At 38.4% G+C, this 23,348-nt stretch overlaps 1 protein-coding gene across 5 annotated transcripts in view; it reads right to left on the bottom strand.

The window, feature by feature from the left end:
- Positions 1 to 9,767: 9,767 nt before the first annotated feature.
- Positions 9,768 to 23,348, bottom strand: part of LOC131226076 (uncharacterized) — a 141,558-nt gene continuing 127,977 nt past the window's right edge. For 3 of the 5 annotated variants that reach the window (XM_058221754.1, XM_058221751.1, XM_058221752.1), the window contains 5 exons: positions 19,153 to 19,272; positions 18,959 to 19,036; positions 10,376 to 10,459; positions 10,221 to 10,271; positions 9,768 to 10,118 (listed from right to left, as the gene is read on the bottom strand). In XM_058221754.1, the coding sequence (XP_058077737.1) occupies positions 10,008 to 10,118; positions 10,221 to 10,271; positions 10,376 to 10,459; positions 18,959 to 19,036; positions 19,153 to 19,272 (444 nt within the window). In that variant the 3' untranslated portion in view covers positions 9,768 to 10,007. Of the gene's footprint in view, positions 10,119 to 10,220; positions 10,272 to 10,375; positions 10,460 to 18,958; positions 19,037 to 19,147; positions 19,273 to 23,348 lie in introns of those variants that run through there. The other 2 variants (XM_058221753.1, XR_009161643.1) reach the window with 2 other exon arrangements.

The following is a 23,348-nucleotide window of genomic DNA, read 5'->3' as shown; positions in this document are numbered from 1 at the left end:
AACAGGCCCTGATTTGGTGGCTGAGGTTGTTTTTGCCACACAAGACGTGTTCGATGAACCCGAGTCGTACTTCGGTTGTCGACAGTGGTTAGGCCACACGGAGTGCTTACGCGCTCCATGTCGATCAATTCAACATACGCTCGTACAAGTCGAGCTTGTCAAGTAACCCGATTGGCCCAATGTATGTTCACCATGTATGGATGCTACTGCTTGAACCTAAGGTACCAAACTCACCAGTGGAAACTCCGTTAACCTTAGTACCTCGATCCGCTAAGACTCATGAGCCAGACATAGTGGTATGGGATACCGTGGTTGAGCTGTCAGCCTACGCCGGGGCGACGAGCCTCCCCGTAGTAACCAGTGAGCAACACCGCCTCGTGAGCCGAATACGGTGGTATGGGACACTGTATTCGAGCTGTCGGCCTACACTGATCAGGTGACGAGCCCTTTGTAGTGACCTCGAGTGTACTCTGAGACTACGTTGAGGCGACAAGCCTTCTGTAGCAACTAAAGTATAAACTAGGCCTACACTGATCAGGTGACGAGCTCTTTGTAGCGACCTAGAACCGTAACATCGTATGTGATTAGCTAGGACTGACGACCCTAGAATGGATCATTGTTTGGGAATTGATATAAGGGAGGTACCTTAGTTTCCCAATCCTGCTGTATGAATATGCTTAATAAAGAACTTGGCTAATCACGCACATACACTGCATTGCATGTGCCTTTGGCGTTGGAGTTGAGCACAGTGGGAGTGTTACATGCTGCGATCGTGAGATGTTGTCGCAAGAGGGAGTACAGGCGAGGGCATACATCATTATCGCATATCATCCTTGCATTAACCAGAGTACTTAGGAATGAGTGTTGTACTGCTTTATCATTACTGCTTGATTGAATTGATAACATATTAACCTTTACTTTATAGCTCCACTGAGTTGATCACTCACTCCCATGTTCTGGGACGGTGCTTTAAACACCAACCTGACCCTATTGTAGTTGCAGATGATGGCAATGCTTATGAAGCAGAGCCGGACTTTGATGATGATGAGGAGGTGTTCTCCTACTTGCACTTATTAGGCGAGTCTACGTAGACCATGTTCTGATCGACGGGGTTACAGGGATGCTGAATAGATGCCATTACACTTATCATTTTACACTTTTGGAACACCCATGTATATTCATTTTGTTCAGTTTTTGAGTATACATGTATATATTTGACCTGGTGACATGTTCACACTCTGGAGACTTACAACAGTTTATATATCTTATACATCTATCACAGCCTTCCGCTTGCGTAATTTAACTGCCTTTGGAGTATGATATGCTGATTTGGTATAATCTCATTCATGTTTAAGGTACTAATATAGACAACATTTAATCATCATTATCTATGTTGCATAAGTGATGTGTTGGAACTCGGGAGTTGGGCTCCTGCTCGACTCCCGATTTTTAAGGCGTTACACAACCAAACTAGGGGTTTTAAGTGCGTACAACCCATCCGCCTTTGCGATGAACATCAAATGTGTCGAACTGTTGCCGAAATTGCAACTGAACTACCTTCTCTTTCATTCATTGCATTGCATTGATTATTCTCTGTTTTCAGAATCAAGTGAATCCGAGAATGTAAAAGAACTCAGAATAAATAAGATACTTTGTGATATCTGTTCTTTCATGCTTTCTTTGTTATTATTGAATAAATCCCCCAAATCGAATGCATTTGTTTCTTGTCAAAACACAAGTAGTCCATGAAATTCTGCTAATGGATCTCATTATTGTCAATAGGCTGCTTACATAGATTGAAAATATTTAGCTCTAGAGTCATATTATGATTGCATTTGAAGTTGCTAGGAATGGCCGACCTAAAATGATGGGAACTTGAGCACTGGCGTTTACACAAGGTTCAGTGTCTAGTACAATAAAATCCATAGGGAAGTAGAATTTCTACACTTAGCATGTCCTCTAAAATTTCCCTTGGTATCTTAATGGAGTGGTTAGCGAGTTGGAGTGTAATCATGGTTGGTTTAAGCTTGCCTAACCCCATTTGTTTGTAAACCAAATAAGGTACTACGTTGACACTTGCACCCAAATCTACCAAATTATACTCAATTTGAAAATTCTCAATAATACAAGGAATAGTGGGACTTCCCAGGGCCCTTTGTTGAATGATAGCACTCACTTTCTTAGTAAGGAAGGCCTTTTTGTGCACATTTAATTTTCTCTTTACAGTGCACAAGTTCTTGAGATATTTAGCATATGATGGAATTTGTCTAATGGCATCAAGCAGAGGAATATTAACAGTAATCTTTTGGAGCATATCCAACACCTCTTGATATTTCATGGGGACAGTTGGGTTCTGAAGTCTAAATGAGAACGGAACTGGAGGTTCATATGACTTAATCTCTTTATCCATTTGTTTTTGCGGCTCTTAAACCATAGCTGGTTCATTATTTTCTTGAGATGGTGGCTCATCTTCCAGTATTTCTACTAGTTGCATTATCTTGTTATCGACCTCTTTTCCACTTCTCAAGGTAATGATGGCCTTAGCTTGTTCATGATGTAGCTCGCTTGGATTTGAGTTTCCAATGAAATGTGTATTTCTAGGGTTTGGCACAAGTTGAGAAGGAAGGGTGCCTTATCCCTAACATTTAGTTGAGTCTCAATCCTAGCCACAATCGTCTTTAATTCCTGATTTGATTGGATTAGAGACTGATTCATTTAAGCTTGAGAGTTCATGAATGCGGTCAATGCATCCTCCACAGATGATCACTTTGATGGGGGCACATATGGTGCATTGTTAGGTGCCCCAAAGAAGTTGTTTCATGGAGGGCCTTGAGGTACATTGGGTGCATTAATTTGTGGTTAATTCCTTCAACTAAGATTAAGATGGTTACGCCAATTTGGATTGTACGTGTTTACCATTGGTTGTATAACTGATCTTTGGTAATTATTTTTAGCATTTGCTTGCTCATGCTTATGCGTGATATTTTGTACATCTGGGATTATTGGATAATCCTTTATGTCATAGTCTGCACCACCACAAATGCTACAAAAATTACCTAAGGAAGTGTTTTCTTTAACTATATCAACCTTTCTAATTTGGCTTCGACCTTTCTAGTCAATGCAGCGAATTTTGCATTAAGGTCGTCTTCCTCTCTTAAGACATATATCCTCGCTTTCTCTCTAGGGATGGGTCTAGTTTGGTCTAGTTTAGCAGAGACATCCTATATCTACGTATTCTCTACTAACATGTCTAGAAAATCCCAAGCCTCATTATGATCTTTGTCAAGAAAGGTTTCACCATACATCATCTCTATGAACTGACATGTATCCATGGTGAGCCCCTTTCGGAATGCATCAATCATGTGTCATGGTTCATAACCATGATGTGGACAAGTAGAAGGTCTTTGAAGCGCTCCCAAGCTTGGAAAAACAGTTTATTCTCTTTTTGGGAGAACGATATGATTTTCCTGTTAAGTGCATTTGTTTTGTCCTTGGGAAAGAATTTTTTCAAAAACTCTCTACTTAAGGCTTGTCATATGTAGTGATGGTATTAGGTCTTAGAGAGTTGAGCTATGCTTTGGCCCGATCCTTTAGAGAAAGTGAGAATAACCTAAGCTTAAGTGCATCCCTATTGCCATTGTTTACTCGTACTGTTACAATTACTTTCTCAAAGTCCTTAAGGTGTAAGTAAGGGCTTTAAGAATCCAAGCTATGAAATTTAAGAATCAATTGAATTACACCTGGTTTTAAATCAATGTTCCCTGTGTGAGCAGGGAACACTATGCAAGATGGTAAAGTTGATCTCTCAGGGTGTAGTCGTTCACATAAAGTCCATGGTTGGTTTAACACATTCCTATGAACTTCATTATCATCCTCAAGAGGAGGATTAGGTTGATTTTCTCTGTTTTGATTTATAGTTGGATTTGCAGATTTAGATTTGGATTATTAATTGGGTCTACCATGAAATCCAAGTGATGTTGAGTGTCTCTTCGAAGTTAATGATTAAGGCCTGGAACTAGTCTACCTTCGAAGGAGAGTCAATTGTTTTGATCCCTACTCCAACGTGACATAAACCATCCACACCACACAACAAATACCATTAATTCAAATAGCAAGTATGATACTTAAAATAAAATAAAAAAACTTAACTAACAACCCAGGCGGCAGGGCCAATCATAAGGGTTCAATCCGTAAAGCAAAATAAATCAACAACCCAGGCGGCAGAGCCGACCATAAGGGTTCAATCCATAAAGCAAAATAAATCAACAACCTAGGCAGTAGAGCCGATCATAAGGGTTCAATCTACAAAGCAAAATAAATCAATAACCTAGGCGACAAGGCCGACCCATGAGGGTTCAATCCACAAAGCAAAAATAAAGCAACAACCCAGGCGGCAGATATGACCATAAGGGTTCAAATCACAAAGCAAAAATAAAAATAAATCAACAAAAGTAAAACTAATGCAGAAATTAAACTATGTCAATCTAGAAAATAGATTTAACGAATAATCTTTATGATCAAACAGCAACTGTAGGACAACCATAAAACTTAGGTGATAAAATCCCAAGCAGGGCAACCTTATATCACAGTTAGTGCTTGAAAGACTCAACTGAATTTACTTTCAAAGATAAACAGAAAATCTATAGAAATTTTGGAGGGTTTAGAAGAGAACCTACCTTAACTATCTTACACAAATCTAATCTATCTCAGTCTCTCCCCAGTAACGGCGCCAAAAACTTAATTGCTTGCCTCTAAGTACAGAGGTTCGTAAGTAATATCTCGTAAATACAAGGTTGATCCCATAGGGAGATGAATTGCGAGAAGGAGAAAATCAAATGCAAAACAAACTAAGTAATAAAAACTAAACTGATGATTTGATTTTGGGAGTTTTGAATAGATATAATTCAACTGAATTGAAACAACACCCAAGCTTTAAAGTTTCACACATAGTTTAATGTTCCAAAATCATGATGACTTAGATAACACAACTAGGATCCGAGCACTATGGTCGGCCTAATCGAAAAATAAAACATTTTAAACATTTTAAATAAATGATATAAAATATTAAAAAATCATGGATTTGTACCATTAATATATATTCTCAAGCGCCAGTGATTTTAAGGATTCATATCTATAAGATAATGAATATCAAAGAAATGTAACAGGTTGAGAACTTCTCTTATCTAGGAAATCTAATTGATTCGAGTAAGCCTATCCATCAATGCGGATCTCATATGATGGAAACATATGGATCTCACATGAGGATAAAAAAACTAAACCTAAACAATTAATAACATGCATTCACTATTCTTCTCATCATTAAAAAAATCAATCATCATAATTATGAAAATATTAAACCAATGTTCTTCCCTTCTAGCTTGGGCTAAAGGAAGCTTAGAAGAACATAAATAAATTGTAAAATAAAAAAGCAACAAGAAAGTAATAAATGCAAATAAAAAAGATCTAAAAGAAAAAAATAATTTATAAAACTTTAATAAAATTGAAAACTCTCTAAAAATCATAAATCTTGCTCTTGAATGCTTTTAATGATGCTTAGGAATGCCCTGGGAAGCCCTATTTATAAGTGGGGAACTCCAACTTTCGCACCTAGTTGGAAAACTCTAGAAACCGCCTCAAATTTACACAGTTTGCTAAAATAGACTTCACTCTGCGCAGTTTTCAAAATAGACTTCACTCTGCACAATTTCACAAAATAACCCAGAGTTTAAGAATATGCTTTTTCAGGATAATTTCAGGATTCATTTTCTTCACTTCAAATCTTTAATTATTTTCATTTCTCACTTAGTTTTCTTGGATCTTTGGCATGTGAATTCTTCAATCTTGGTCTCCTAAAATCCATCCCTTACCCTGGTGATTCTTGAGCATCAAATCCATACATTTAGCACCCTTTTTAATCAAAGCTCTTAAATTCACCTTGCAATACAAACATGAGTAAAATAGAACATTAAGCTGATTCATGTTTATAAAACCAAGATATAAATGGGGAAAATTATGCATTATTTAAGTCTCAACAACCAACAAGAGTGAGTTACGTTTGATCTGGACGGATCCACGTGGTGTATTTGAAGATCTATAGAGCTATATGAAGAGGATTTTACGGTAGTACAATTAAGGCGCATCAAACGATGCCACGTCATTGCTTAAGCGGTCGATGGAAGAGCAATTATATATAAGCGGTTACAGGACAGATGACAGAAGGAGTGAAGAAGGTCATGTAGTGCTGAACAGTTATAGCAACCGTAAAAACATGGGAAGCATCCAGATGGTCGGGTTAAGGCTATAAATAGCAGATAAATTCAGCAAGAAAATGGTCTCACACCAACCTAATCAAACCTAAACATTATCTTTCAATTATCCTTTTAATTACTAGTCAATTAGATTCCTTAGTGTATTCATTCTTTTTTTTTCTTACCAAAGTAAATTACATTTGTAGTGTAATCCTTTACTTTTTGATCATTGTTAACATTCCATAGTGTAATCCATAATGTTAATTGAGTGGTTGGTAATCTTAGCTGTAATTTGGGTCTATGCTCATATGTTGGATTGAGTTCTCCATTTGGAAAGGTGCTTCGCAACCGTTCTTTGTGACCCACTATAAAGATCCCTTTCTCGTTTATCTTTTATCTATACTGAAAAATCATTTCGTACGGAAGGCAAAGGTGTAACCCATCATCAAAGAACGAACCCTACCCTTTGAATATCACCTAATCCAATTTTACAGACTGAGCAAGTGGTTGAATAGGTGGCCGATCTCATCTGTTCTCTGTCATACACTATGTATCTGCCTATCTTGGCACTAGTTGTTCAGTTTGAATTGAGCCACAAATTCAATTCTGGCACGCCCGCATTTAAACGGCCAAGAACAACGAGCAACATTTACTAGTTGCGTGCATGGATACAAGTAATTCAAACCGAACTGTCTCATGTATGGTTCCACTTGGTTATGTGGCTATAAAATTGGGAGACATTTATTGGATGGCTTAATCGAAAAAGAATCCAATAGTTCTATTTCAGAAAACAAGTGTCCATCATTTATTTGATTTAAGTTAATGTATGCTATGCGTACAATTTCTAACTGTTCATCAATTATCATACTCTACATCAACACCTATGATTTTTCTCAACTAACAACTAATTAGGGTTGGTTAAATGAATCCTTTTCCACCATTCCACTCTATCATGGGAACTGTCATACTCTACCAAAGTATCAAATAACTCCCTTTAAAAAGAACTTTATGATAATCAAGCTTACAGAGGCATGGTTCTCCATGTATAGGCCTTTCTTCCATTTACTTGATAGTGTTCTTCTCTAGGCCCTTCATCAAGTGGACTTTTAACTATGTAGGTGCCTAGCGCCATTAATTTATCTACTCTTACGATCAGGTGGGCTACACACATATAATAGGGATTGCATTTAAAAAGTTGGCCAACCTGGCAAATTCAATGAATAACATTGGACTATGGTTCAAAGCTCAAAAAACTTCACTTAGATATCCAGCCAGGTTAGGTTAACATGAAGACTAATATACTCCAAAACTCAAAATCTTAACTCAGATATCCAACCAAGTTAGGTTGACATGAAGACTCTAATGAGCCTTTACTCAACTCAAGGTTTGACAATAAATTACAAAATATTATGAGCAATTATTGATAGAGAGAAGGTCTAACAATAAATTACAAAAATTTAGAGTAATTATAAACAAAGAGAGGGAGGGAGCAACGTAGCCACATAGAGAAAGAAAGACTAATGTTTTTAACAATAGGCGACCCATTCATACTTTTTCTCATGTTATGGCCCACTTGAGTTTTAGATTTGTCTCCTTTTCGAACTCACATTCTAACACGAGGTGGTGCAATAGATGAACAGAGTATATTTCATACAACTATTATGGTGGGTCCCACACATTATCAGAGTATCCCCAATTTTATTGATAATATCCACAATATTACCTATATCTCCAGCTTGATGACACCAATAACACTGGTAATATAAAATTTTCAGGTATCGACAATATAAGTATCATCAATGAATCGATATTTACCAATATATCACCAATATTTTTTACTTTGTAAATTTCAAGTGTCACTTATATCGCTAATGCATAGATATTGTCAATAATTTCAACGGTGTAAATTCCAAGTGTTGTATCAACGATACTTCAATAATACTGCCCATGTATTACCAATGTATCCATATCGCTGAAATTTTTTTTATTAAAAAAAATCCTTTTTAATCTCTTTATGGGTGCATGGTTTTGTGATGAAATGCATATTTGTTTGTTTGTATAGGCATGCATGCATGAATGAATGGATCATGGATGGATGGATGGTTGGAGGGGGGTGGACGGATGATGCATGTCAGTTTGTTTGTATGATTGTGCATGCATGGATGGATGGAACCACCATTTTACGTATATTTCCCTAATGTTTTCCCTGAGTTAATAATACATACTTTTAGGCTCCATTAAAGGGAATGTATTTTCACTATTATTTGATTCTTAAATATGAAAACATATGTATTTTGGAATCTCCTGAAGTATCATTGAAAAATCCACAATTTTCATCATGTTTCTTTAATGATTTCCTCAACCAGCGTTACATGCTTTTAGACTTCTATTAAAGAAAACCTTATTATGTACGTGCCTTTCAGCAATTATTTGATTCCTAAATATGCAAATATGAACATTTTACCATCTTTTGAAGTTTCATTGACAAATTTTACCATTTCCCCATGTTTCCCCAATGTTTCGGGTACTGGTGCTTACTAAAGAACAACCACACCTTTTGCATTCCCAAAATACTTGACTTGATGTAAAATGTCTTCCATTTCCTTTAACATCCAAGTGCTCTACTCAAGGAAAAGTATTTTCTAGTAAAAAAATGTCCACAAGCTAGTCCTATATCAGTATAGATATAAAACGGATATATGCATTAAAAACTGGCAAAGTAGGCAAGCATATAGAATTGACCTAGTTGGTGGGATACTGTTCATTACTACGAGGTCCTATGTCAAAACTCGAGGTCTTGCATTAAAATCTCATCTTTTTGAGGTTTTGCATTATAATCACATCCACCCTTTCTTTTCATTTTATTAAAACAAATAATCTCCATAAGGGTTGGACCTGACCATCTTTACCGAGCTGAAGCCTAGTGTGTAGTCAGTATTGACCTCCCCATGACTTGGCCCGAAATCTCATCAAGTTGACTTGATCACGTCAAGTTTCAAGTCGAGTCGGCAAGTTATTATAACTATGTTGTCCACCAGATCAGAGGACTGACCTTCACTTTTATCCACGGATCTGCATTTTTTAAAAATTTTTTTATTTCCAATTCAGCTTCGTTTATCTTTCACCAAGGAAGAGATGATGCCATCCCAGCATGAGGTGACCCCTATCATCTCAAGAAATGCATTGGTGACAGCACATTTCACAGAGGGTTCATCGCTCCAGAGGTTTACCCAAATACGCAAGTTGATGGATGCGTTCAAGAATGAAAACAATCTTGTTCACAAGCAGTACTTGATTCCAGCAAGCTTATGCTAACACAATAGGGTAATGCAAAATACATTCAGCCTGATTGGTGTGAATTTTGCACCTTTGCCTCACAGCGGTGAGATCTCACCAGATGAATGGTCCAGATCACTGAACTATGGGCTACGCTTGCAGAAAAGCTAAAAACTTGGGTGCATTCACATAGATTTTTTTCGGGTGGTGTTATACACAACACAATTAATATACCGGAAGATGGATAGAAAGGCCTCCAAGGAGACAAAAGGATTGATGTGGTTAAAATTCACATTTAATGTTCCCTCATGGAAATATATGTTACAGATGTAGCACATAGAAAATATACACTCCTCTATATAATGTTCCACTGGAAATGTTGTATATCTGGTTTATGTCCTACCTAGAAAAAGAATTGAGGGAATGGCTTCAAGAGCCATGGCTGATACACAGGGAATATATATATTTTTTTAAAACTAATAGTCACACACTTCCTTCAATCTTTTCCAGCACTTCCAATCTTGTCTTTCGTTTCCAGCCTTTCATTGTCGCGACAAGATTGATTAATCCTACAATCTGACTCCTACTGTATTCCTGAAAGGCAGCAGGAATATCCATCCATCCTTAGGTTAGATAAATATTAGATGCTCAAAGTTAAATAAGAGCCCACACAATGAGATGTCACTCAGTTCTTACCGGATGAGAGCGTGCCCAGTGAAGGTACTCGGTTTCTGGAAGATAGTATGCCTGTTTTCCAGCGGAAATATAGACCACAGCCAATTAACAAATGGATGGTTTTGTTGACATTATTCATATCCAAAAACTTAAAGAGTACCATACAAGAGTTCTACCTCTAAGCGGACATCTGCTTCAATACAAGGCCATGCATGTTCGACATCCAAGTATTGCATCAGGTGGGCCCACTGTAAATTTACCTGGCCTCCAAAAGTAACCAGTACACTCATCAGGCAGTGGCACACGTGTTGAATGAAGAAGATCACTAGCGAACAGTCCATTGTTCTTGTACAAGTGTGGCCACCAAATGAGTGGACTAGCTTGTTTCTTTGTCCAGGCCATCAGCATGGTGGGGCAGACCTGACGCAAATCTTGGAACTGGTTTAGGGAGCCCATTTATTATGATTCGGTGTATCCCATTTCGTCTCAAACAAAAGCACAAGTAACAAGGTAATGAAGCTTTGGAATGAGTTTTTTTCATTGACCAAGGTAATAAACATGAACAAGCTCTTATTGTGCAGTGATTGCCATTTTTGAGCAAGTGCTCATCTGATGGAATTATTGTATGGTTATGTATGTATGTTAACAGTTCAAGAAAGGATAAAGAGCAGACATCCTCAAAAAGTTATTTCACATTCACAGCTTGTGTTGAGTGTTTGCATGAAACTTGTCTATACATAATGCTTCTTAGAAGTATTAATATGACGATGGAAGAAGAGACTATCACATATAACCTCTAAATCTCAGCAAATTTGTATATTAACAAATGATCCAATGAACACAAAGCATCATGCATAACATGGAAATAAGGGAGATGCAGTCAAACATGTTTGGTCTATAACATGCTATTTTCAGGCGAACAATTTAAGCTGTCTTTTTTGGCTGTCTAAAAACCCCAGGGTGCCACACCTAGAGTAGCAAGTATATTAGTTTCCTAGGCGGTAATCATACACTCTTCTTTTGACAATATTGCCTCTTGCTCTCACAGAAACAGACTCTTACAGAGCCAATATAGACTTGGAAATAGCAAAACAACCAAGTAGATCCATTTTAGCTTTGTTTGAATTGGCAACAGGACAAAAACCGTTGACATTGTTTGCCACTAACCAGAGCAAACTTCCCCACTTTTTTATCATTCAATGAGGTCAAGGACAGAAGCAAAGGAAGATGTATGTGCTTTCTTCTGCAAAAGAGCAAACAAAGATCAATGATGAATTTCATATTGGGATAATCTTATACTAGATCTTCCTCCCCAAATTTGAAAGAGTAGAGATCCGATGTACAATAGAATCATTGACAAGGTTGACTGGAAAGTGAACATACAGGTGGTAACTTCCAAACATTATCAAACTCCATGATGCAAGACAATTAACCACTTGCTTTAAAAGCTCAAACTGATAGAGCATGGAAAATTAATCCCTGTATATCATATAGCCCAGGCCCCAAATCTATGGGTTAGGTCCTCGCCGAACCCTCCTCACGAGCCCCAAATCCATGGGTTCCACCCCCTTGTGGGCCCCAAATCCATGGGCTCCGCCTCACACGAGTCACCCGCCTCACATGGGCCCCAAATTCATGGGTTACACGGGCCACCCATTCTGAGTGTGCCCCTGCATCCCACAGGTCACCCCACTCGAACCCAGTGTGAAAATGCTCCCGCATTAATCACCCCCAGTGAGGAGTCTCGAACACGAGACCTCCTGCTCTGATACCAATTTGATGCAGGACAATTAACCACTTGCTATAAAAGCTCAAACTGATAGAGCATGAAAAATTAATCCCTTTATCTCATTAGCCCAGGCCCCAAATCCATGGGTTCCACCCCCTCGTGGGCACCAAATCCATGGGCTTCGCCTGACGCGGGCCCTAAATCCATGGGTTACGTGGGCCACCCACCCCGAGTGTGCCACCGCATCCCATAGGCCACCCCACTCGAACACGGTGTGAAAATACCCCCGCATTACTCCATCCCATATATTCCATGTTATGTTTCTCAGAGCATTCAATGAGGACAGCAATACACAAAAGGAAAAACTCCCTCCGAGCAACAAATCTGGGAGTGGGAGGTTGCTCCATATAAACTTCCTCCGTAAGATCACCATGAAGAAAGGCTTTGTATTATTATTATTATTTTTTCTTTTTTTAAAAGAAAAAAAAATTTTAATTCAAGTTGGAAAGGGCAAACCATGATTAATAGCTACAGACATTATAACCCGATTGGAATTCAACTTGGCCACAGGAGAGAAGGTTTCACTATTAATCACCACCAAGTGGTTGCTCCAACTTTTTTTTTTTTTTTTTGAACATTGGATATTGATTTATAAACCGGCGAAACCGAAATTTACAAATGTACACACGAAACAGAAAATTACAACTCAAGCCAACTCTCTAGGTAAAGATCAACCACCTTTGACGCAAGCGCCGATTCCATAGCATTACATTTAGCCCTATTATACAACTCTGATACTCGCCCCGACCGATTCCTAAAGCATCGATTATTTTTTTCTAGCCATAAGAACCAAATCCCCATGAGTACACAAAGCTGCCACACTTTTTTCACCAATTTTCCACAAGCTCCCTCATGCCAAATAACGAAAAAGTGCACAATAGAACATGGAGAAACCCAAGCTATTTTGAAGAATTTGAAGAAGCCTTCCCAAATTACTCTTGTGAAAGCACAATGGATAAACAAATGATGTACCAACTCCTCATTTTGCATGCACATCAAACGTACATTAGGGAGGATCATCTTTCGCTTGGGAAGATTGTCCACCATTAGAACTTTGTTGCAACTGACTAGCTAAGACAAAGCAACAACCTTTGGCAGAGAACTATACTGCCAACATATGATGACTGATTGATTTCATCGCTGCTCGTAGATCCACCAAGCATCCTGGAAAAAGATCTAACTGAGAATTTCCCAAACTTCTCTCTCTCTGTCTCTCTCTCTCTCGCTCTTCCCAAATGAATGAATCTAGATCACTTAACACTGAACGGATCTTGAAGAGAAGCTTTATAAATTGATGAATTCCTTGAGCTCGACATTGTCCAAATTCCACCTACACGGTAGGGACCAAGTAATTACCTCGCCTCACATATTAAAAAGTTCGCCACCCATACATTTGACTCAACCGACACCTAAAGCTAACCAAGGAAAGACTTAACTTAGTTTTTGACCCCCAACCCAAACATCCTCCTAAAACCTTGTTTTTGGACCATTACCTAACAAGAGATCTATCCCTTCCCATACCTTACTCTTTAATGACACCACAAACTTCCAAATAAATGATGCATTGTATAACGACAAAGCCCAGATCCACCAGGCCCCCTCTTTGATCCCATATTTCCTATCCACCACCTCCCTCAATAAATTACCCTCTTCCACCCTAAACCTCCAAACCCATTTCCTTAACAATGCTAAATTCATTTCGTCCAATCTTTGCAATCCTGACCCCATATTTCCTATCCACCACCTCCCTCCATAAACTACCCTCTTCCACCCCAAACCTCCAGACCGATTTACCTAACAACACTAAATTCATTTAGTCCAATCTTCACAATCCAGCCCCCCTTGATCCCATGGTTTACACACATCATCCCACTTTAAAAGGTGAAACCTCTGCCTATCCTCTGCTCCTCTGTGTGCGAGAATATCCAAGACAAATACATTTAACTGCTCAACGATCAAACTTATCAAGGTCAAACTATAACTGCTAGACAAAACAGTTACATCCAAAAACTTTAGGAGGTAGAAAAAAACGACAGAGCATCTGGGAATAAAACTTGATGAAGTGATTGACCCTTTAAAATAGGTGAAGTCATTTGATTTATTAGAAAACTTTATGTGCATACTGCATCACTCTAAGAATACTCGTAAGAATATTTATGTGAATTAAGAGAGCATGAATTACCTCAAGAAGGTAATGATTTTTTCATTTTGCAACCCCGTTTTGTCGTGGGGTGTGTATGTGATGTTTGATGCAAGATTCCCGTTTAAGAAAAAAAAAACTGACTAAAAGCTTGGGGCATGTACTCCTTGACATTATTAGACTAAAAAATAAACACTTCTAAATTAAACTGATTTTGCACTTTCATGTAGAAAGTCTTAAAAATATAAAATAATTCAGATCTATCTTTCATTAAATAAAACAATGTCAAACAGTCATCAACAAATGTAATAAAATACTTAAAACCTAGACCTACTAGATTTTTAACTGGACATCGAACATCTGAATGAACGAAAGAGAAAGAAACTAAATGACGCTTCTCAACACGTGGTGGAAAAGTAGCATGATGATACTTACTCAACTGACACACATCACATTCTAGACATGACATCGATGACAAGGAACGAAATCCTTAAGAATCTTTAATGATGTATCACCGAGATGGCAATGGCATTAACAAGCTAAGATTTTTTATTATTATTATTATTTTTTATTTTTTATTTTTTATTTTTTCGTTGTTTACACCCACAATGTCATGATTAAGATAGTATAGTTCGTCATGCTCACGTTCTCCACTAATCTTCCTTTTTGTCTTTAGGTCCTAAAAAACATAATGGAAAGGATAGAAAGGGGCACAATTGTTAACGGATTTGGTAAATTTACTAATTGACATAAGGCTTAAAGGAAATTTTGGAACAAAGAAAATAAAGGATAATGAAAGAGAGGGACTTGTATGAACGGTACTCATTCCACATGCTTTGGATTGGGTACCGTCTACCAGAGTGATAGAAAAGCCTATTAATGAGCCATCAATAGATGAAAACACACTAGACTGACTTGTCGTATGTTTATCCATGGAGTATGAGACCTGGATCCTAAACAAGCCATACTTGAGGTCACGAATATAGCCGTAGGGGTGGAAGAAATTGCAAAAGTAGTAGGAACATGCTGATTTTGTAGATTGTTCAACAAATTGGAATCTTGACTTTACAGAGTAACCATCTCACCAATTATACATGTATGTGGAGCAATATATGTAGAATTAGCCAGAGGAGGCTCCTTGCTCTCATGAAGATCTTAGCATTTTTTAACAAAATGATTGGAGAGCCCACAATGCATGCACTTCATAGCTCCATAACCACTGCCACGACTACCTCCCGTGCCACCACAACCACCTCTTCCACTACAACCATTGTCGAGGCCCTAGCTAGAGAATGATAATAGAACCGAGTTGTCATTGGCTCCACTTGTAGAGCCCAAAGATACATGCTGGAGGAATACATACAGCTCGACCTCATAGTACATTTCCCCACACACACACAAAAAAAAAAAAAATAAATAAATAAATAAAAATTGTGCATGAACCGATTCATATTCATGTTTTAACCCAAATAAGAACTTGGCCTCTTAGAACTCTTTACCCAAATAAGAACTTTGTTTATGCGTAGTTAAGGGTTGATACACATTCAACTCTTCCTACATTCATTTGAGTTTGGAAGTATTCATCTAACTATTTCTCTCCTTATTGGAGCTCGAATATTTCTTCATATAACTGATAAGTATCAGAGATGTTTTTATCGAATGAATACCTCTCGTAGAACATTCCAAACTTCCTTAGTCGTATCTATAAACATGACATTGCACTTATGGAGGGTTCCATACTATTCCATAACCATGTCATAATTTAGGCGTCTTCTTGGATCCATTGGTCATCAGTATTGGATTTTTCATCTAGTTACTTTGTAGTCAAATATCTCATCTTTCCTTTGGTTGTGAGAAAAACTTGGATTCATTTAGACCACTATAAATTTTTTTTTTGTCTCATTTACTTAATAGAGGTTATCTAGACCCCTAAAAAATATGATGGGTTTATAAATGCATATTTTGGGTCACTTTTATCTTCATAACAAATAAAAGAAAAGTACCTCACAAACACAAACACAGGCTATAACCTACAACAATTGACGAACATCACACTTGAACAATTCACACGATCCACCGATCCACATGTCACCTCAATAGAAGAATCAACCCACACATTCACTAGTTCCAACTGGATATTAAGAAATATAGTCATGGACAAAACATCACGGAGGTGATATCATTCAAGAAGTTGATGTCTTCGTTCTCCAACATACACATGGATCATTACAAAAAGCCTAGCATACAAAATAAATTTAAAAAGAAACTATAAGTTTCTTAAGAAAATTTTAGCACGAGCAAGATAAGGGACACAAAAGATAAAAGAAAAGAAGAAATAACAAGATTTGGAGAAGAATAAGGATCAAAAATGAAGAAGCTCTGATACCATGTAAAATGGTGGAAAGAGAGATGGAATAGAGAAGAAAGAGAGGAGAAAAGAATTGGCTAAGTTAGGGTTCACAACCCCCTCCTCCTTTACATTATGAAAGTTTCATATGTACAAAAATGCCAATAATAACAAAAGCAAACAACCCCTCTCTATCCTTGGCCAAAATAACACATCTAAGTGGGCCTACATAGACCCATATAACATTCATTAATAATAAAATATTAAGGATCACATAGAGTTTATCATATAGTTGGCTCAATTTGGGGACTATTGCACATTTACGTGACATCCAGCCCCTAAAAAATGGTGCGCTCCACCATGAAAATTGGATGACCAAAAAATAGGAATATCTAATCATCAGGGGGCTGCACCATAAAAATCAACTTTTTAGTTGTTTCCTATTTGTCTATTGTTTTATGTTTTGTGGTCCGCCTAGTGATTAGATGGGCCTTATTTTAGGAGATCCCATTTTCATGATGGGACACACCATTTGGATGGATTGGATGTCATACAAACGTAAGCGAGCAAAAAATATAAGTCAACTGTATGGGTACACGTACAACATCATGTCTTGACCATTTCACCTCTAAGGGGCTTTTTGGTTACTAAATAGGTTCCATTCAGACAACCTTGTCTAGATGGGGTAGATGTATGTCCATGGTTTGTCAACTACCATCATTTGGACAATGATACTAATTAAAAGGGGGGAAAAAAAAAAGAAGAAAAGAAAAGAAAAGAAAAGGTTGTTAAAAAATTAGCCATTTGTGTGGATTGGGCAATCAGAACATAAAGTTGGTTGTAGCACATTTTCCATTAGATACATGAGGAGGTATCTTTTGTATTCATGCATGACACGTGTGCCAAATGTGCCACATGAATAACACATTTGAATGTGCCACGAGTAAAATTGACCAATTTCAACCACTAGGCATGTGCCAAATTCAACCTTCAAGCGCCCCACGTGTCACATGAGCCGTAGTGCTAGTATTAATCTACAAGTATGACACATGTCATTTGCCAATGTGCTTAATGTCTACAAGAGCACATATGCTTGTCCAAACAAGGTGCTTGACAAACAACAACAATACAACAAAGAAGACTATCCATACCAAGTCCATTTATACAAGCCTAGCTGGACATGTGTTCAAACGTTCTATCCAAACACAAGTCTAATGGTAACTAAATGGGCCCTAAGTATCTTTGGGACATGTAACGTGCAGCCAGCCATTCAAAATTATCTAATTACGCAAACAGGCCTGTACATTCTCTCATTGGTTATGGATGAGTTAACAAGGCACATATAGGAAAGGATCCCATGGAGTATGCCGTTTGTAAATGACCTAGTTTTGATTGACAAGATGGAGGGTGTAAACACAAAGCTAGATTTACGGAGGGATGCTTTAAAATCTAAAGGATTTAAAATTAGTTAGACTAAAAGTATATGGAGTACAATTTTAGTAACAATACGAATGAAAACAAGGAATTGGTTAAGATTGTTGACTAAGAAGTTTCCTTTTCCAAAAACAACCACTTTCGATACCTTGGGTCAATAATTCAACAGAGTAGACAGATTGAGAAAGGTGTTGCCCACAGACTTCAAGCTAGGTGGAAAAATAGGTGATGTGCCTCCAGAGTTTTATGTGATGGTCGTGTACCCCTCAAATTGAAGGGAAAAATTTATAGGATAACTATAAGACTAGCCAGGCTTTATAGGGCATGAGTGTAGTTGAAATGAGGATGTTGAGATGGATGAATGGCAAGACGATGAAGGATGTAGTTAGAAAAGAATGCATTTGTGGGAACTCAGGAGTGGCAACAATAGGTAATAAGGTGAGGGAAGGTAGACTTTAGATGGTTTCGTCATGTGCACTGGAACAAGAACCACGCCAGTTAGGAGTAATTGGTACAAATTGAAGGTTCTAAGAAGGCAAGGGAAAGGCCCAAAAGGACGTGGATGGGGGTAGTAAGAAATGATTTGATGACCTATGGTCCATCTAGCTGAAGGTCTGGCCCTTGATAGAGTGGAATGGCAGAACAGGCCTCATGCAGCTGACCCCAATTAATTCGGATTAGGTTTTGGATGATGACGATGACCTTCATAATCAAAACTTAACCCTTCCCATGTCCTTCTATAATGCAGTGTCTATGCCACTCCAAAACTAATCCATCATCATCAGGATACAGTTTCTCATGAATCTTGACACTATTTTTTGCCATTGGCTACTCGTGTTATTTGTAGTAGAGGTTATTCTCTAGCAACTTGACGTTTCCCATGATTCTCCTGGTATTTCTGATGTTCAACTAAAATGCTTCAAGCCAAACAAGATAGAAATGATAAAAGGTGTTAACTGATTTTTCCGCAAATAAGAACCTCATTTAAAAAAAAAAAAAAAAAAAAAAAACTACGTTTCACATCTACAATGTGAAGTATTTATGTTTACCTTTATAAAAGTTTCAACAACTTGAAACTTTGGCTTCACATTGATGGAGACAAAATGTTGTAGACCATTGATTAAGACCTGAAAGAAAAGCAGGCAGTGCACATTCTCAGAAATTACTAGAACCACGAAAGATAAAGTGAACACTGATACACATGCGGCAGTAAAAAATAAAAAATAAAGAAAGAAGAAAAAACCTGAAGGTCTAACAACATTAGAGCTCGTCCTTCATCAGTGCACCTCTTTATTCGTGATAGACCTTCTATAAGCGTTTCAGAAACATTTTCAAGTCCATACTCAAGGACAAGGTCTTGAATCTGATATGGCAGAATGAAACTTCTACTGATTATGAAATTCCAGATTACAACCAAAAGTTTTGATTGAAAAAAAAATAAAAATCTCTATTAACTTATGCCGCTTCCATTTATTGAGGTATTTTACAAATTAATTTTCCAATTATAAAAGCACATGCATGACATCTTTACAGATACATTCACAAGGTCTACCATTATTCACTACATGATATTTGCATTATTATAAATGGCCAACAATCCTTTCTTCAGACAATTGACAGAAAAAGGTTCATGAAGGTGTTAAGAATGTTAGAATGCAAAGATAGGTTTCCACATGATTAAGAATAAGCACAGGTAAATTTCATGATTTTGAACAAACCAAATGCAGTAAACACTAACTAATGATAGTGACATCCAACAAAATGTAAATAGTTTGGATCCCAAAATAACTATTGGTGAATTATATTGTTCTATTTATTTTCAATGTTACTTGTACGCATTACAGAGACAATAAATAGAGACAAAGTGATGGGGACATCACGCGCACACGCGCATGCACGCCGCCCCCCCTACGCACGTATGCAAGGAAAATGAGGCCCCCACTGTCGATCTGGCTAGATGATGATGCCCAGGGAGGGCCTCCTAGTTAGAAGACGAAGTTTTGATTCAAAGGAGTGGGCCCTATAGTCAAGAAAAGCCCATCATGGAATCTCATGATCATGGCCCACTAGTCAGATTAAGTTTATACTTTAGGTTTTGCTTATTTATATTATTTAGAACATCATGAATGATTTAGATTTCTTTGATTGGTTTTTATTTTAGTTTACTCCATCGCCAAGTAATAGGTTGCGCACATGGCGCTAGTTTTGGAGTATAGGGTTTCCCCTATAAATAGGCACCCCTTGTAGTTCTTTTGATTCATTGAAGCTTAATAAAATTCCTTCTTTATTTATCTGCTTTCTTAGTGAGTTGTGAAAAAATTCAAAAGTGGGTGCGAAGCCCTCCCTTTTCGAAGAGCTAACTATTTGGTGTGAAGCCACATCTATCCCCATCCGTTCCTACCCTCTCTCATCCATATATCTCATCTTCTATCATCATTATTGCTATGAATTTCTCAGCTTTTGCAGCTATTCATCCCCCTACAGCCAGTTTCTAGAATCTGGACCTGCAGGATGGTTGAAACTTTGGCGGAGCACTACGCCTCGAGCTTACGTCAGATTGTCGTCAAACTTTGAGGCATTGGAAGTCTCCTCTGCCTGACCAAGGCCTAGGTGTCACTTTGGGGAGGCAGGGTTCCATCACATGTGCAGCCAACCCACCCACGCAAGTGCGTCAGCCTTGGGTCACCATCTGCACGCAGGAGCTTTCTTCGGGTCAGGTTTTCCTCTTTTCATTCTTATTTCCTAAACCCTAGCCTTAATTTGCATTAGCCCTAATTTATTTGCCTATTTTTTTCACCCTAGGGTTCCTTGAATTGAGATTGGGGAATCCCTTGGATTAGGGACTATTTGCTATGCATGTGTGGCTGATTTCTATTTCCCTTTGAGCATCGTTTGGGTTATAATTTTTATTGGTCCAGTCCTAGCCTGTGTAGGCCTGGACCCGCATAGATTCCTCTTTACTTGAATGTTTGGACCTTTTATGTGGGATATAAAATTTATGTAATTGTTTCTGAACTAAAGTGATTTTAAGCCTGAAATCTCACACATCATGTTTAATTTCATGTTCTGCATCAAATTTGGTATCAGAGCTTAGGGTTCTTATAGGGGAATACATTACATGTTTAGGGTTAGTTTGTTTGAGTCCATCATGCATTCAGTTCATCATATGTACCTTTTAGGAGTGCATAGTCCCTGATATTAGTTGCTGAAATTTTTGTTAGCAGGAAGTTAGCAATTTACATTGCTGTAACTTTCTGTTATTCCTTTATTTTGACAACTATATTACTGAATTTTAGTAGCATTGCGTAGTTTCCCTCATATAGAGTCTCATAGGATCATTTAGTCCCATATAGTCGTCGTAGAAAGTCCTTAAGTGGAGTTGCAAGTTGTATGTCCACACGTACGGGTCATGGTTTTGGCTAACACCCTACACTAAACATGGAACAACTGCTGGAGTCACTAAACAAGTTGTCCTAGCAGATCGAGTCTTGGGGTAAGCGCTTGGAACAAGACATAGATCAACGCCTTGACCAAATAGAGGCCTCCCTTAGGACAAACCCCACCATTAGGGAAGATGGCCAATCTCAGGCAGGTGGCCAGGAGGATAGACCAATGAATGGAGGTGACCAAGGAATCAGTCATGGGCGTGCACCCGTATCCCCACCCCATGATGGACATCAAGACCATTATTTTGAAGGGTACAACATGTGCGACCTCGTGGCTAGAGAGTGCACCAGAGGCTAGTGTAGAGTTACCTACTGAGGCCATTCCGGTAGTGGATGAGTTTCATGATGTCTTTCCTGATGATATACCGGATGAGTCTTCCCCTAGGAAGGATATAGATCACACTAGAACATGGAACACCGTAATACCTACAGCCGAGTTTGCGTTTAATAGTTCTGTCGATAGGTCCACAGGTCTCAGTCCTTAAGAAGTTGTTACTGGTTATAAACCTGAGAAACCTATTGATATCGTCCCTATGTTTCTGTCCCACAGGCCGTCAGAGCCTGCAGAGTCTTTTGCGCATCAAATTCATTCATGGCATCAAGAAATTAGGCAGAAGATCACTACTAGTAATGAACATTACAAATTTTTTGTAGACCAGCATGAACGTTTCAAAAAATTCAATATTGGGGACTTTGTGATGGTCTGCATCAGGCCCAAGCGGTATCTTCCGAAGGCCGTTCGTAAGTTACACGCGCGTAGTGCTAGACCCTTCAAAATTATAAAACGAAATGGCCTCAATGCATTTGAGGTAGATCTTCCACCTTCCATGGGAATTATTTCCGCATTCAATGTGGAGGATCTAGTTACTTTTCAGGGGACCACTGATACTTTGTTCGGCCCTTCGCCCACCCATCTTGATTCCCTAGATTTATCACTTGATCCATGGCCCCCTCCCGACCCATCTTCCCAACCTCTACCTCCCATACCTACCCTTCTTGACCAATTTTTCCAGCCTCTACGTCCCATACCTACCCATCCCGACTCATTTTTTCAGCCTCTAAGTTCCATACATACCCGTCCCGACCTATTTTCCCAACCTCTACCTCCCATACCTACTCTTCCTGATCTTTCTTTTCAATCTTTACCTCCTATGCCTAACCTTGACACACCTAGAAAGGAAATAGAGGATACCTTTGACCATCAGATAGTTTCAACGTCGGACGACGGGTTTCAGAAGTACCTGATTATATGGAAGTCACGCCCAACTTTAGACAGCACGTGGTTCACTGAGGAGGAGCTTTAAAGACATGATCCTGACATCCTGGAGCGGTTCAGGAGTTTTATTTGGCCAGTGGCCAAATCTTCGCAGACGGGGAAAATTGATGGGGACATCACGCGCACACGTGCACGCATGCTGCCCCCTTACGCACGTACGCAAGGAAAAAGGAGGGCCCCACCGTCGATCTGGCTCGATGATGACGTCCAGTGAGGGCCTCCTAATTAGAAGACGAAGTTTTGATTCAGAAGAGTGGGCCCGATAGTCAAGAAAAGCCCATCATGGGATCTCATGATTGTGGCCCACTAGTCAGATTAAGTTTATACTATAGGTTTTGCTTATTTATATTATTTAGAACATCATGAACGCTTTAGATTTCTTTGATTGGTTTTTATTTTAGTTTACTCCATCGCCAAGTAATAAGTTGCACACATGGCTCGAGTTTTGGAGTATAGGGTTTTCCCTATAAATAGGCACCCCTTGTAGCTCTTTTGATTCATTGAATCTTAATAAAAATTCCTGCTTTATTTTTCTACCCTCTTAGTGAGTTATGGAAGAATTCAAAAGTAGGTGCGAAGCCCTCCCTTTTCGAAGGGCTAACTATATGGTGTGAAGCCACATCTATCCTCATTCGTCCCTACCCTCTCCCATCCATATATCTCATCTTCTATCATTATTATTGTTTTGAATTTCCTAGCTTTTGCAGTTATTCATCC

The sequence above is a fragment of the Magnolia sinica genome, chromosome 14 (genome assembly GCF_029962835.1).
Source record: "Magnolia sinica isolate HGM2019 chromosome 14, MsV1, whole genome shotgun sequence".
Classification (NCBI taxonomy): Eukaryota; Viridiplantae; Streptophyta; class Magnoliopsida; order Magnoliales; family Magnoliaceae; genus Magnolia; species Magnolia sinica.
Note: the sequence above shows the minus strand (reverse complement) of the source record. Positions and strands in the feature narration are given on the sequence as shown.